The sequence below is a fragment of the Limanda limanda genome, chromosome 22, assembly GCF_963576545.1.
Source record: "Limanda limanda chromosome 22, fLimLim1.1, whole genome shotgun sequence".
NCBI lineage: Eukaryota > Metazoa > Chordata > Actinopteri > Pleuronectiformes > Pleuronectidae > Limanda > Limanda limanda.
In genome coordinates, this window is record NC_083657.1 from 5,517,675 (window position 1) to 5,534,876 (window position 17,202).

The following is a 17,202-nucleotide window of genomic DNA, read 5'->3' on the forward strand; positions in this document are numbered from 1 at the left end:
GTTGTGTCATTCTTAACATAGGTCTTTGCACAGTATTTTCAAATGTACACAGCCTTTCCTTCTACATTGGATGGGGTGAAATGTCTCCACACATGAGAGAGTGCACGTGGCATTGTTCTGTAGAATAAGATGAGAAAAAAGTTTGTAAAAAATCATTAATGCAGTGCCAGAGATATAAATAGTTAGCCAAACAATTGGGATCGTCTGTAAAAATATTTTATGAATGGAAATAGGCTAGATGAACAGATGAACAATCCTCAATCAGCATGCTAATATATTTTCTCCTGTAATATCATCGAAACTTACCTGACTAGTCCTGCACACTACAGCAGGCCTCAATAGCCCTGCTGTAGAGTGAAGGATGCTGGGAGTTATCTGTGCATGTGATGGAAGAATGCACAGTGGAGGGTTGAAACTCAACATGCAGTGTGTGCTGCATTCCATACATCTTTAAAATAGAGTTTTGAATGATGTTTTTATTGCTCAGCGTTTAATTTGCGTAGTTTTTTTTTTTTTTCAAAATTCCCCAAATTCCCGAGCTTAACTTCCCATGGAAACTTTCTGGAAAGTTTCCTGAAATTTACTGTAAACTTTCCGCCCCTTTGCAACCCTAAACACAGACTCACACACACACACCAGTGCATCTGTTAGTGGTTCTGCTGGGCTCCTCTGCGAGTTTGAATACTCAGCCTCGAACATTTACACTTTAACGACTCAGAGACCACCTGCATCATTGCTACACAACTCTCTGCAACGCTGAGATTCAACAGACCCGAGTGTTTTAACTCGATTGTCTGCAGCGTTTGAGGATTATTTTAGGCAACACACTCCAAGCAAAACATAATTAATGCGATGCCGCAATGATCATCCGTCACTTCTGTGGTGGGATCTTTCAACAGAAATATATTTCAGTGGAATTTAACCACATAAAAGAGCCAATCCCTCCTCCTCCTCCTCCTCCTCCTCCTCCTCCTCCTCACAAAAGCAGAGACAAAACCAATATGTTTGTCTGGGGATCAATCAGAAAGAGAGTCAGAAGGAGAATTTAGATTGACACTGCTCCATTGTTCTGCCATTAAATAAATCACTGTGGAGTCAAATGAGATTACATTAAAAACTTATTTTCAGATGTCAAGGGGAGAAGAAAAGAGAGCAAAAGTAAAAGTTTGCATTTGAGAGGAAGAGAAGGCAAAAGCCATTTTCCAGATATACAGTATGTGCACGGAGACGCCTCCAATCTAAAAGTGTTTATGGTCACTCTTATCGAAAGTCACGTTTGTGTGTAACCATAAAATAATAAGTCCTAAAGCCTCAGACATTATAAATAACCAGTAGTAAAGAACACAAGGGTAAAAGGCAAAGCCCTCTGGCAACACATGAAGCAGATGTCTTGGTTCCTCAGATGGACATGGACGAAGCAGAAGTGGGAGGCGAAGCAATAAGAGCCACAGAGAAAAAGGCAGTTAGTTCTAGAATGACAGCAGCGTTTATCGTGGCGTGTGGAGCAGAAAGAAATGTAGATGAGATTCAGAGGAGGAGGCTGAAGGTGGAGAACAGGATGTGACTGTCCAGCTGGGAGTCAGAGGTCAGGGAAGGTCGCCGAGGTCGTGAACACACACAAACACATGGCTGTCTCAGACCTCCTCTCCCGCCCACATGACTGGGTCGGCTGATAGCGATCTGTCCTGAAAGGCTGCTTATTTTGACTTTCGCCCGAAGTGAGCTCAACGGCAACCTGAGGCCAAACGGTCCTGACAGGGTGGAGACGGTGACGGAGGCAAAGACAAGGGCAAGTTCGTAAAGATCTGGGGTTTTGTGCCTTTAAAGGCTGCTTCCTTTAAATGAGAGGCTCAAACGCAGGAGAATAGGAGACAGAGGCTGCAAATGCTCACGTTAGGGACTGTTTCAAAGAAGGAAGTTTGTCAAGAGGACGGGAGAAGCAGCGAAATCTTGCGTTTCCACAGAATAACTGATTAAATTTAAGTTTAAGTAAAATCTAAGGTGTATTTTTCCACAAGCTAGAAATGATCTTTACTCATTTGCGGTTCTAGATGATAGATAGATAGATAGATAGATAGATAGATAGATAGATAGATAGATAGATAGATAGATAGATAGATAGATAGATAGATAGATAGATAGATAGATAGATAGATAGATAGATAGATAGATAGATAGATAGATAGATAGATAGATAGATAGATAATAGATAGATAGATAGATAGATAGATAGATAGATAGATAGATAGATAGATAGATAGATAGATAGATAGATAGATAGATAGATAGATAGATAGATAGATAGATAGATAGATAGATAGATAGATAGATAGATAGATAGATAGATAGATGGATAGATGGATAGATGGATAGATAGATAGATAGATATATGGATAGATGGATAGATGGATAGATAGATGTATAGATGTATAGATGGATAGATAGATAGATAGATAGATAGATAGATAGATAGATAGATAGATAGATAGATAGATAGATAGATAGATAGATAGATAGATAGATAGATAGATAGATAGATAGATAGATAGATAGATAGATAGATAGATAGATAGATAGATAGATAGATAGATAGATAGATAGATAGATAGATAGATAGATTACTTTATTCATCCCCGAAGGGAAATTAAGTCGTCATAGCAGCCGGTATATTTGAATACAATGAAATACAATACAATAGAATCAAATCAAAAATATTGAGGTAGAAAGAATAAAAACAGAAACACAAGATAAATAGGTAGATAAGGTGCAGTGGCAAGATGATGGTAATAGTACTGATGATATGATGGTAATGTTATTGTTAGACAGTGTATAAAAATAGTACAGTATATATAGTATATAATATAACATAATATATATCTATATATGATAGTAATTATACCAATATAATAGCAGTATATAGTAATAATGGCAGCAAACAATAATGGATGCACACAGAAAGAAAATACACCCATATATAGGAACATAGCTGCTCCAAATTAAAAGTCAAACTCTCCTGATTTGTCCCTTTAAATCAATAGAACATGCACACCTCCCAGGAGAGGACAGACCCTTCGAGACGGGGGTGTTCCTCCCTCTGTCCTACCTGTGCACTCGTGCTGCAGCCCCTTCCCGTAGTTTCCCTTCTCACAGATGCAGTCGTACTGGCCCGTGTGTGTTCCGCACTTGCAGCTCGCCATCACGTCACAGCAGTCCCTCCCGGCTTCACACAGGGACGAGCAACGGGACAGGTCCTCCTGGATGTAGTCTCCTGTGGGGAGGTCTGTGGGGGGGGGACAAACACACCGTGGGATCAGATTACAACACCTGGCAATCATGCAATTTACTGTGAGTGGGAGTGATGGTGCGAGAGATATATTAGGTTGAAAGAGGCAGTTTCTGGCATTTCATATTAGATAAGTTTAGATTAGATTCAACTTTATTGTCATTGCACAGTACAAGTACATATACAACGAAATGCAGTTTAGCATCTAACCAGAAGTGCAAAAAAAGGCAGTAAAAGTGCAGAGTATTGTGCATGTTAAAGTGAAAATGTAAATAAATAAGATCTGTACAATAGAAATATATATGGAATATTACAGTATCAACAGGAATTGTAAGATATAAGGACGATGAATACACTATGAGCAGGATAAAAATATAAATATGAATACACTATAGGCGGGGTTATACAGTAGTAAAAAAAAGTAACAGTAGTGCAAATGTACAAATGTTCAAATGATCAGTGGTTGGAGGAGGGTGTGTGGCAATAAGAAGTATATGAGTATTGTGCATATTAAAGTGAAAATGTAATAGTTAAGATCTGTACAGTAAGAAATATATATGGAATATTATCCTTGCAAGGTGAATGAAAATGGTCCAGCAAGTCAAAAAATCATCACTAAAGTTGTTCTTCATACAAGTGTTGCTGGAGTTTATCTATTTCACATAACGATGATGAAATGAATAACACTAATTTGCAAAGGGAAAGTCTCAAACCCTCCGTTTCCTGTTCTGTCCATTATGTAATTGAGACTGGCTACAGGCTGGACTTCTGAAGTCTATGAATAAAAACTTGCAGCACCTACAAGCCACACACATGTACAACTGGCTGAAGAGCAAATGGCCGTATCCTTTTCCCCCCGGTGTATAAATTGCTCCAAAACACACTTGTGACTAATAAAAGGCCATAAATCAAACGAAATGGTTTGAGACGGCAATTAGAAGTCGGGAGCCGAGGGCAAAATGGAAACTTCAGCCGGTTTTCTACACGTCAAACCTGCTGCTTTTTTTATTTTCCCGTAATTGAGAGAACAGGAAGGTAGAGAGGGAGAGAAGAAAAAGAAGGTGACGAAGAAGAAGGAGACGATGACGGAAATATTGCAGAAGAGGATGAGGAAGAGGAGGAAGGTTGCACTGATCTCTGCTCCTGTGTGTGATTTACAGCTTGCTACACACTCTGTGGTTTTGTGGCGACAGTTTATGTTTTAAAGCCATGACCGAATCCTTTTTTATTTTCACCAATTTGAGGGAAGTCCCTGTGAAGTGTGAGAAAACTGCCTTGTTCTGTCCAATCTGTGGAGAAGTTACGACTCATAGCTGCTGGCATTTTAAAATATTGTCCATTCTCTTTCCATGTAAACACTGAAGTTTAACGGGGTCAAACCTTCATTTAAGAAATATTACTGCAGGTCGAATGGAGACGATGGGAGCAGTGAGGCTTCAAAGAGAAAACCAGCAGCGTGAACTTGAATTCACTCAAACACAGAAACCACCTTGTGCAGTTAAATTGTGTAAAAGTGTGAGAGTTGATGCAGCTGTGCAGTGAAATCGCAGATGTTTCTTTTGATTTGGGTTTACGTGACCCCCAGAGGGCCGTGATCCTGTCTTTAAAAGATGTCAAATAAAAGCGGTTTGATTTTATCCCATAACCCCGCCCCCCCCCCCATCTGTTCCTCTGGTACCTTCGTGCAGCGCGTGACGAGCCAGCGCCTCGAACTCGGCGAAGTTGTGCACCAGGTAGCAGTGCTGGTCCTTGGGGTGTGAGGCCATGTCGTGGAGCTCCCTGATGTTTCCCTGCCAGATGCCCAGAGTGAAGATCTCCACGCCGCGCTCCCTCAGAGCGGCCGCCACGGGCCGAGGGTCCCCCCCGTTGGAGTAGCCGTCGGTGATCAGGAAGATGACCTTGGTGGCGTTGGCGCGAGAGTGACGCAGGATTTGCTGTTGGAAAGGAAAATGTAAAAACTCATTAAAGGGACTCTCACCTTTGTTGCATTTGAGAATTACAGCACATTCAAATCATCCCGCCTTCCTCCAATGCCCCACCCCCTCGTTCCCATCCGCGGTGTTTTATTTAAGAAACTTTATTTACACAAGCAGACTTACAACCATCCCGGTGTTTTTATTTTTTAGAAGAAACTTTATTTACAAGCAGACTTACAACCTACTGCCTCCGCGCACGCACGTGAGTTTTTGTTCACCAAAGCAATGGATTCGGATTCAGAAGCACCGGTAAGTTATATACATTTACATTCACATATGATGACGGGCCCGAATGCGCCACAAGAAGCAGACGGAAAACCTGCATGTCCATGCAGCAAACAGACAGGTCTGTCGGCCAATAAGGTCCTTCAGTCCGAAGAATTTTATTGGTTGAAGTTTTCACTAAATATTATGAGAGTGAAATAATTGTTTGTTTTTACTCCTGGTGGGTCTGTCTTGCATTTTAGAGTGTCATTACCTTATTAATACCAATTTAACCTTATCCAAAAAAGGTGTAAAAATGCAACAAAGGTAAGAGTCCCTTTAAGTAGCTAAAATGTCACATGTATGAATAAAGTCTTTACACAACTTTCTTTACGTTGGTTAAACGTGAAAAAGGAGATTCACCGTAAATGAAACTTAACAACTAGAGTGCAAAAGTAATACGATGTGTATTGTGTGATGACAGATAAACTTCATATTAAGATGATTAACAATATTTGTCACATTTTCTCCCTCTGCAGGATCAGCTGCAGAAAAATTTGCAGCACAAGCAAACCCGGAGGAGAGTCAACGTGACACAGAAGGAGTTCTGTGCTCGCTCCAAAGTGAGAGGGACTACTTCTGTCACATGGACGTGAAAAATTACAACTAAACTAAAATAACTAAATTATAACCCCACACTGATTCAAACTCTACAATCCTCCTTCAACCACCTCGGCAAGAATCTTGTCAAACAGCACGGAGAGAGTCTGCGGAGGAGAGCCACAGTCGAGAGCTGGAAACAAACCCCGGACTTTGCCAGAGGATTTTGCATGTGACACAACATGTGCAAACAAAAAAATCACTGTGCAAAGACAGGGCTTAATTTTAGGCTCTTAAGAAGATTTTTTTAAGATACAGATTTTTAAGATACATTTATTTGTCCCAAACACATGCACAGACATGAAATTTAACCTCTGCTTTTAACCCATCTGGTGCAGGACACACAGAGCAGTGAGCAGCCATGTACGGCGCCCGGGGAGCAGATGTTGGGGGAGTAAGGTGCCTTGCTCAGGGGCACTAGACAGGGTTGGGAGAATCCTCTTGGATTTTTGGACAGATCAATCCAGGTTCGTCTTTTTGTTGTTTCTCCGTCGAGTCGAACCAGAGACGAACCAGAGACCTTTTCTGCCCATAGTCCAAGTTTCTGCCACTAGTCCACCGCCTCTCTGAAAGTGTACGAGTAATGAGTAGAACAATATGTGTTGCTATCTAGATTTGAATCTGTTGGAATTTGAGATTTTGGTCATATCGAAATTTGTTTATAAGAGGAAAAGTGGACTTCAATCTTAATAGTTCAAATAAGTACTGCACTTCCAAAGATTCTGGAATCTGTGCATCGAGTCGTTTTGTACCTTTGAGTTAATGACCTCATGCTGGACGTGTATTTATTGCAAAAGGTCGACCATTCAAATCCACACGTCCCACTCATCGCTCTCCCTGCCAGCACGTTACCAACATAGCCCCGGCTCTGGTGACACGACTAAATCCAATAACGAAGAACGTCACACACGACCACTAAAAACAGCCCTCAATTCTAGGTTTCCTCAAAACCCGACATCAGCAGCAGCGGCAGCGGAGGGCAGCGCCGGGAGGAGGCACGAGGAGAACGCTCCACAATTGTAGTTATTTCTCCTGCAGAGTACAGACTGCCTGCCAGTGGTCGAAAACCACCGGGCAACACAGACCAGGCTGCCGTGTCCGCCCCAGACACCGGCTATAGTTCCCAAACTAACTTTAGCCACCGTTTACAATCCACCACATACAATTAGACAGGACATTAAAGTCAGAGAAACGTATCTTTATTTTCTTCTGAAGAAAAAAGAAATAACGGGGACCATCTGCTTGCAGCTGAACGGGTCTGGTTCTGTTATGAGTGTGTTTTAAATTAGGGTTAAGAGGGAACGTGGATGAACACCAGTCAACAATGGATGAAAAGGGAAAGGATGAAGCAAGTGGGACAGATTGCTTCACTTGCACTGAAAGGCAGGAAGGTCATGAGTATATTGTGAAGACGGGATGAAAACAAAGGACGTGTGCGAGTCCGAGCAGGATCCAACAGCTCCACATGAGGTGAGGAGAGCGGAGACGGGCGGAGGGTGTGACCGCCGAGGGAGAGGGAGCACGAGAGAAAGTCTTTATTGTCTAATTGGCCCGAGCTTCAAGCAGCGAGCGTAATTACAGAGCCCATGAGGCGAGGGAGAAGGAGGATGGAGGGAGGCAGAGGGAGAGAGAATAGAGAGGAAGAGGTGAGCCTGGTTTCCTCTGATCCTCAAAGCTCCGGGCCGCCTGCTGCACCTCCCTGGTCCTCCCTGGTCCTCCCTGGTCCTCCCTGGTCCTCCCTGGTCCTCCCTGGTCCTCCCTGGTCCTCCCTGGTCCTCCCTGGTCCTCCCTGGTCCTCCTTGGCTCCTGCACCCGCCGCCTGCCCAGGGACCTTTGTGTCATTTAAGGTCTTTTCATGCTACACAACAATGATTGTCGTCGTCTCCTCTTCATGTTTTAGTAGCCGTCGGGCTCAGATAGGGTTGCAAAATTCCGGGAATATTCAAAGTTGGAAACTTTCCATGGGAAGTAACGGGAATATACGGGAATTAACGGGAATAAACGGGAATTAACGGGAATAAACTGGAAATGTTGTGGGTAATTTATACTAACTGTATTCAGCTTGTCATATACAGACATAAATATAAACATTTTGTTTTGTCATAGGCTGATTTGAGCCCTGAGGAAACTTTGGGCACTTGACTATATGCTTCTGCATCTTTGTGTCATTCTTAACATAGGTCTTTGCACAGTATTTGCAAATGTACACAGCCTTTCCTTCTACATTGGATGGGGTGAAATGTCTCCACACATGAGATAGTGCACGTGGCATTGTTCTGTAGAATAAGATGAGAAAAAAGTTTGTAAAAAAACACTAATGCAATACCCGAGATATAAATAGTTAGCCAAACAATTGGAATCATCTGTGAAAATATATTACAATTGATGGATAAATGAATGGAAATAGGCTAGATGAACAGATGAACAATCCTCAATCAGCATGCTTATATATTTTCCCGAGTAATATCATCGAGCCAATATCACCGAGCTAAACTTCCTATGGAAACTTTCCGGAAATTTACCAGAAACTTTCCGCCCCTTTCCAACCCTAGGCTCAGAGCAGAGCTGCTGGGGTCACAGTGGGTTCCTCTCGGGCTCGGAGGCGGTGGTTGGTGTTAGCAAGTGCGGAGATGCCACCAAACGGAGCATATACGCATGCATAGCCACTAATAACAGCCTTGTGAATAGTCTCCACATACTTTAGGTTAGTGTATTAACATAAAGGCGACCGCAGGAGCCTGTGTGTGGGAAGGGGGGGGGTGCACTTTACAGCAGCTCTTTGCTCTGCATGCACCTTACAGTTCAAGATGAATATCAGGACATCGTTTGAACTGTTGCAGAGACGTATCTGCAAATAATACTGAGTTTAGTAAGTTATAAATAAAGAAGAAGTAAAGGGGAGAGGGAATAATAATCAGTTATAATAAAATATAATAATATATGATCTCAGCATCCTTCACCTTCAAACACCTACAAAATGAATGATAACATAGGGTTGCATGTAAAACCGCAGCGATAGCATCACACAGGCTCCGTTGACAGCAGATAAATGGAACACCTTCAGTTTGTGTTTGTACAAGATGATTCACACACGGAGAAGAAACGTGAATAAAAACCTCCCAGTGATGAAACAAGCTCTATAAAAGGTTATCTAAAGTTTGTCTAATTTTGCTCACACATACTTTCCATGATCATTCCCACACAGTAAATCATTCCGGTGAGATCAGAGCGGAAAAAGGAAAAGGATCAAAGGAGGAGTGGACTCAGCCAACGTGCTATAAAAGTTATTACAACTGCAAGTGGTTTGTTCTCGTGTATCAAATCCTGAAAATCTTCCTTGAATCAAGTGAAAAGCTACACAAAGTAATGGGGTGTGTGTGTGTGTGTGTGGGGGGTTTGTTGTCTTCACTCTGTTTGCTCAGGGCCGATCTCTGTGTTGTCCTTCCTGTGCATTTTTTCAATTACACACTTTGGCAGAAGCTTCAATGCCAGCGTCGGGCCACAGAGGAGATGATGTGTGTGTGTGTGTGTGTGTGTGTGTGTGTGTGTGTGTGTGTGTGTGTGTGTGTGTGTGTGTGTGTGTGAGTGTGTGTGTGTGTGTCTGCCGTGGAGCTGATGATATCTGGCGGAGCAGCGGTGATAGCGCTGGGACCAGAGGGCCGGGGGGGGATTAGTGGTGAGAGCGGCCGATCCATCCCCGCTCCAAGACGCCCGGGACTTTGGCAAGAGGCAGAAGAGAGAGAGGACGCTCCACGTGTGCAGTAGAGTCGGATTTACACACATAGTACACACATAAATACTTAACTGTACACAAAGGAGCAGAGACGAGGAAATAGAAAGGGAGGATACTAGTGTACAAAAACTGTCAAAAACACGTGATTTATTCATTGACTGTCTATAAAGATAAGAGGACATGACAGCTCCTAAACAGTGACACTATACTTTCTCAATCGCCCCCTAGTGGCTGGCTGCAGTACATGTCATATATTTTGTTTCAATAAGTCATTTTGTGGTATAAAAACAAGGTAAATGTCGTGATTGACAGCTGAGACTAGCTCGTGATTGGTCAAGCTTGTGTATCGGTGGAACCTCTCCACTGCGGCTCCATCCACAAATTGCTACTGCACCGACTTTGGCTCCTTCTATGAACCCAGAATATTAATGACCCATATTAATAAAACCTTCAGTCCAGCGATGACAAGGTGAGTGCTCATCCTCACAGACTCGACCTCTCCGAGCAGATGCTGGTGTGATCGCAAACTTCAAACGCCGGCCCCACGCTGCACTTGGCACCGAGGACTAGGAAACCTCTCCACACCTCCAGGGGCCGGCGTTGGTGCCAAGGTGCTCCAGCTGCTAATCAAAGGCTTATACATGCATGGCAGCGATTCTGAATTCGAAATGAGCCGCACCCCCGATCACCAGCATGCTGCTCCAGCCTCCAATCAGCCCCAACCGGGACTGTGATCCGAGCCGGAACCCACCTGGAGTCAGGCAGAGCTGGGTATTGATCTGAAGTCAACATGTACGAGTCAAATGTTGTTCTTCATTTTCTTTTACTGACGACTGGCTGCCAAACATGTTTTATATGGTTGGTACGATGTAGGAGAGGACCCACTGCGAGATGCTTTGGAGATCAATGAGGGGTTGGTTCTGTTGTCAGTGCAGCGTATCGATAAAGTAAAAAGAAAACATCTGTCTCAACATCAGGTTTAATAAAATGGAAAAATATGCAAACACCAAATTCTGACCAGTGAATCTTTGCAGCCTCATCATGAATGCATAAAAAGTGAGCGTCATGCCTGAGAATCAAATGAAAACCTTTAATAGTTATTGATACTGGTAACTGTGAGTGTTCAGTCACCAGCTTCACCTCACACTGTCTCCTCATGTCTCATCTCTATCATTTACACTGAGATCCACCTTCTAAAAATAAAAAACAAAACCCCTATTCGCAGACATTCCTCTGCAGCGCAGGAGAAACGCAACCCGACTGCATCCTCTCGGACACAAGCTTTCTCCCCGATGGTCGGAAGTGAGAGCGCTTGTTTTAACAGGCTATCTGCTCTTGGCCCGGGTGGTAGGAATAACAACAACAAGCCCGCGGGACACAAGTGAATTACACACACTCCACTCCACTCGAGCAACATCTCTGGGACACATACTTTGGATATTTGAGAGGAACTGGGTCACTTGCAGGGATACTTCCTGGTCTGATGAGTGAAAACTCACTTTGCTTTTAACTTGTTTCCTAACTTTGCACTGTCCCACTTTGGAAGTGAATGAATCCTGAAGTGTTTGGACTTGTAAAGCACGTGGAATCACCTTTTGCCTTCAAGCTCTGATTCCATTTTGCTGCCTGCTGCTTCTCACACGTTGGTTTCACGCAACGTAATCTGTGTTTCTCTAACTTTCCGTGTTCCTCCTCGGCTCAGCTGTAGGCCGCACAGCAGGGGGTAGAAGGGAAGTTTCCACAAAGGGCCACCCAGGAAGCAAAGAGCCGTACAGGTGCTGCTGTCTGCTTTAGCATCTGTACTGCAAATCCTTTATTATTTACAATAAACCTGTTTGAAAGTGCTTGAATGAAGCTTTTTTAGATTGATTTCATACCTTGCAGCCTGTGAGTGTCTGCTCATGACAGTGTGGGAGATATTCAACTTGCACAGACTTGAAACTCGTCTCACAGTCAGCAGGAAAACCACCTCATAAATGTCATATCATCTTCTTTTGGCTCACTGCTAAAGCAAGTTTTGAAAAACCCTCTTCACTAAATGAAGCATCGAGCCGCAGTGATGTAGAGCTCACAGTCGGAGAGCATTGGTTTTTTCTTTGTTTTTAAAAAAGGTTGATGTGAGCAAGCTCTCTGATGTTTGCTCACATGGAAGCTAATAAAACTTGTCCTGTGATGGATTATCCCAAAAACACATTGAGCAAACGAAGCATGCACAGTTTGCTGTCCATGGAGAATAATTTGCTGGATTTTGACGCAGTATTTTTGTCTCTAGAAGTTTATATGGGGAATGACTTCTCTTTCTCTACTCCTGCAGTTCAGACAGATGAATGCAAGCTGCTGTCCAGCTGTGTCCTGACAGTCCTAAGTGACGGATACAGAGGAGAACAGCAAGGACGACTCTTCACAGAAACAAGAAAACAGACGTCGTCTATCTGTAGCTCCTGTCTATTAAAGGGACTCTTACCTTTGTTGCATTTGAGAATTACAGCACATTCAAATCATCCCGCCTTCCTCCAATGCCCCACCCCCTCGTTCCCATCCGCGGTGTTTTTTTGAAGAAACTTTATTTACAAGCAGACTTACGACCTACTGCCTCCGCGCACGCACGTGAGTTTTTGTTTACCAAAGCAATGGATTCGGATTCAGAAGCACCGGTAAGTTATATACATTTACATTCACATATGATGACGGGCCCGAATGCGCCACAAGAAGCAGACGGAAAACCTGCATGTCCATGCAGCAAACAGACAGGTCTGTCGGCCAATAAGGTCCTTCGGTCCGAAGAATTTTATTGGTTGAAGTTTTCACTAAATATTATGAGAGTGAAATAATTGTTTGTTTTTACTCCTGGTGGGTCTGTCTTGCATTTTAGAGTGTCATTACCTTATTAATACCAATTTAACCTTATCCAAAAAAAGTGTAAAAATGCAACAAAGGTAAGAGTCCCTTTAAAGACAGTGGACTAATCTTCCTGGAACTAATGTGCAACACACATTTGCATTATTCATTAATTCCAAGATATAATAAATACGTTTGTCTTGTCCCCAAAAAAAAGGAAATATGTTGTCTTATCCAGAGGGCAGATTATTTGAAAAAACAATAATCTTCTGACTAATTTCATGTATATTTACGTTATAAATATACAGCAAATGTATGTTTAAGTCTTAGATAACTCCTGCATGCCTGCTGGCGTAAGAAACATTAGTGCATGGCTGCCCTTTAAGAAAAGCAGACGCACAAAGGACAACAATATTTTCAGAAAGATCAGCCATCAATCATCGAGCCTAAAGTAGAGGTTTAGAAAACCACTGTTACACAGAGACTACACGGATAATTGTTAACCTGTCTCGGGTGTAGTTGGCAAAATAGCAGGGATGGAAAAGTTATTCCCAGAACAGGAGAGTCATTACAGGAAAATACTGCCGGACTCACCACGACATAATGATTTAAAAGTCTCCACTGGAGCCTAACTGGGCCCAAAGCGAACCCAGTCTGACTCAGTGTGTTGCAAGAGAGAGAGAGAGTGCGGACAGTCGGTTAATTGCCAGACACGGCCGGCTGGACAGCTGTGTGTGTTAGCTCGACGGCTTCTGTCACAACATCATTCATCAACCTCAACAACTCCAGCGAGCGGCGACCACAGCGAGGGAGAGAGACACACGGAGAGAGAGGGAGAGAGCAGCTAATTCCACGATGTGACGCCAAGGGGGAAACAGGCTATCTTGGCTGGCAAATGAGAAAACCAATTCAATTACCACACCCTACTGGTCTCTATAAACGAGAAACGCTGAGAGAAACAGTTGAGGCGCTGACCGTGCTGCGATCGCACTCGGCCTTCTGGGTAATTGGACGGTGGAAAGCTGGTTTGATTGAGTGGGAGGAAGAATAACAAGAGCAGTGTGAGTGCGAGCGCCAGTTGGACGGTTCAGCCCGGCTTGGCGATCTGCCTCATGTCATGTATGTTGGTTATTCACGTTCATTTTAAACTGTTTTCCATGTTCGTTGCATGTGTTTGACGTTTGTAAAGTTTAAATGGAGGGTTTAGATCTGTCAATATGACTATATATGGTAAAGTGGAAAGCAAAGCATGTTTTTTTACAGAGTTCTGACTTTTGCATATCGGATCTCATCTGTTTCATTTTGTGGGCACAAGGATTTTGAATGTTATCCAAGCAAACGTACGGTAAGATGGTCTGCACAATATTAAACTTATTACTGAGTGCATGTCCAGGACATCGGCCGGTTTCAGTCTTTGTATATTTTTGGACTTCGCTGATGTTTTTTAATCTGATGAAAACCAGTTTGCTCGATATGTTACGGGTTAGGAGCCGAAACTGTAAGTTGATTCATCGACCAAAAGGAAAAGTTCAGCGAGTGAAGGTCTTCACTGCGAATGCCACGTAAAGTTGATGCTCTCCATTCCTGTCTTTCGCTCGCGCCACAAATTACATAATTTTTCTTGGCGAACAGCATTAATTGGACTGGTCCTGCACCTCCCAACTTTTTGAGAAGCCTGCAAACAGGTCCGTCTATATATAGAGAAACCTCGGTTTGTTCTGTTTAGAGTTTCTTGTTCTTTGCCTTTTTCTGGCCATTAGAAGAAGACTGCACTTCACTGGGAGTATAAAGGGAAAAGGCGTCGTGTTGATGTCACAGTTGGCGTGAGCAATGAGCGTAGCATAGTTCACAGTTTCCGTTATCTCGACTCTCCACCAGCGCATCCAAGTTGTCATCCAATAAAATCTGACACTCTCGACGTCAGCCAATCGCTTATGAGCTGTCAAAGCTGTTCATTAAGCTGTCATGTCACCACAGAGATGCCTGAATGACCCAAGTCAAACCCGGAACCACCCAAACTCTGGATCTGCCTGGGGTGGTTTCCAGCAGCCAATCAGATTTGGCCTCAATCTCAATCCGCCAGTCATGAATATGCTGTCAAACTTAAAATCTCTTCTCTTCTCTCGACACTTCTGTGACTCACGGCCACCCTGAGCCAAGCTGACTCCACTCATCATCTCCTCCAGATCCCCAGCATCTCTCCATCCCATCATCAAATCTCCAGTGTCACCAGTGGGCTGGGGGTTCAACGCTACACACAGCCTGATCCCCTTTTAACACACATTGACATCTCAAGGCGTCTAAGCACCAAATAGACTCATTTTAATCACAGAACCTTCTCCGTGTTTTGCAGTTTTGTTCAAATTATCTGTGTGACATAAAAAGCTATTTTCAACAAACCTATGTTGAGTAGAGGAAGAGATACCACGAGTTACATCATATCCGTGAGATCATCACCTCACTAACCGAGCACAGCTCAGCGTCATCTCTGAGGCCGAGCCGTGAGTTGGATATAAACAAAGACAACAGTGTGGTGGCGTGCACTGCTTTCCCGGCTCCAGACTGGCGTGTTGACAGTGCTTAGACGTAGGGAATGATTTGGGGACTGTCGCCTTCCTTAAAACATCCATGAAAACGAATCCCATCTCGTCCAGACTTAGCTGCGACCACACTGCTCAGACCAACGCAGCATTTTCCTTCGTTATGTTGACGGTTGTTGCTGCAGTTGCATTTCTTCCTCGTGTTCCTCTCTCTCTCTCTCCGTCTCTCCCTCTGTTTTCTTCTCCAGAGGCGTTTGTTTGTCTTGGCACCAGCTGGAGCCGGAGATTTCCTCCGCACGAGGAGGTAACTGGAGAGACGTCAGTGTTTGTTGTACAGATTAATGTGAGAGGTTTCAACTTATTGATTCTGCTGTTTGTTCTGGACCGGGCCCTCGTCGGAAAGATAAATTATACTGGACCTCATGGCATCGAGAGGAAGCCCGAGCTGGGAGGTCACACGAGGAGGAGGAGGAGGAGGCGTTTTGGGTGGTATTGCTTGGAGATTGTGTGGAGTTGGCTTTGGATTTCTACAAACACTCTAAATCCCATCATAAATCAGGAGAAATTTGGAGCATGAGATGATGAACGTACTGTAATTCTGAAAAAAAAAAAAAATTACTAACACAAATATACTGTTGCTTGGAGACACCTGTGTTTAGACGTTAGATACTCGGAATTATAACTGATTATATTTGTACGCCGTGTGTCTTGAGGGACGAGTTTCTTGCCAGTTGACGGCTTTTTTAAACATGAACTGATTAAAACTAATATTTCCAGAAATTGAAATCTTCCCCCAATCAGACCAGGGACAACACAAAGAAACAAAACAGGATGGAGGCCAATTTGCGGTCATTCACACAAACAGACCCACAGTCTGATAAACACACGGACACAAACACACACAGACACACACTCACCAAAGAAAACAAGTCCACGGAATCTGGCACCATGGAACTCTAACCTCAGCATAGCCAGTGGTTTACTAATAGACCTTACACGCCTTCGCCCAGGAGAACGTGTTATTTTCGTTTGCCACCACGGGCTCTTTGAAATACTTTTGGTTTCCTCAGGTGCCAACGTGTGACGCTTTGGGTTAAATCCTCAATCTCAAAATGCCAAAATAAATCCATATTCTGGAATTTTCTGTGATTTTTGTCTGTTATTACAAAGCCGTCTATTGTATATGGATCCGTGAGATCGAATCTGGTTTTTAGAGGTGTGAGATAGATGTTACTACAGAACTGATTTTATCTAAACTTGCTGGAAGAACGGGACGAGAGCCAAAAAGAGCAGGTCCAGGAATTTTTTAATCTCTTTCTTATCATCAATTTCATCAGTTTCTTTAATAACTGTGAGATGAAGCTGTTTCTGACATTTTCACTGATTTCCAAGGGAATATTTCATGGATCCTGATGAAAAAGAAAACCAGGCCTGTTTAGAAGACTGATATCTACAAGGGTGTAGGTGCAGCATGATTGAATTCAAGGGAACTCTCGGGCCTTCACAATAAGATAGATAACAATTACAATCATCAAACCCAGTCTACTCTGTTATCTGGATATAAATGGATGTTTGTGATACACCGGCTTGGCAGATGTTAGCAAAGAACATTGCAACACAGAAATACCAAAGATTTTGTTTTCACTTGCAGAGCTTTTCAATTTCCTTGGGTCTCATTTATAAAAAGAACTCTGTTGTACATGTGCACAAAAGCTGAACGTGTGCAAACCAGAATAAAATGATATTTATAAAACCCCGGTATGCGTAACTGCAATTAATGAGCTCTTTATACATCACATTACAAATGATCTGACACAGGAATCAAGGTTCCTGATTGTGTGAGTTTGGTTGCTGGTTATATTTGGATCAATTTATGGTTTATCGAGAAAATGTGCCAGATACTTATACCTGCTCAAACAGACTTTGTATTACATAAGGAAACTTTTATCTCCAAACCACGTTCTAAGG

At 43.0% G+C, this 17,202-nt stretch overlaps 1 protein-coding gene across 1 annotated transcript in view; it reads right to left on the reverse strand.

The window, feature by feature from the left end:
• The window catches only part of svep1 (sushi, von Willebrand factor type A, EGF and pentraxin domain containing 1), an 88,314-nt gene that overhangs the window by 55,662 nt on the left and 15,450 nt on the right, over positions 1-17,202 (reverse strand). Inside the window, exons 2-3 of the mRNA XM_061066702.1 lie at positions 4,962-5,217; positions 3,104-3,280 (exon numbers count right to left, since the gene is read on the reverse strand). Of these exons, the coding sequence (XP_060922685.1) occupies positions 3,104-3,280; positions 4,962-5,217 (433 nt within the window). The remainder of the gene's footprint in view (positions 1-3,103; positions 3,281-4,961; positions 5,218-17,202) is intronic.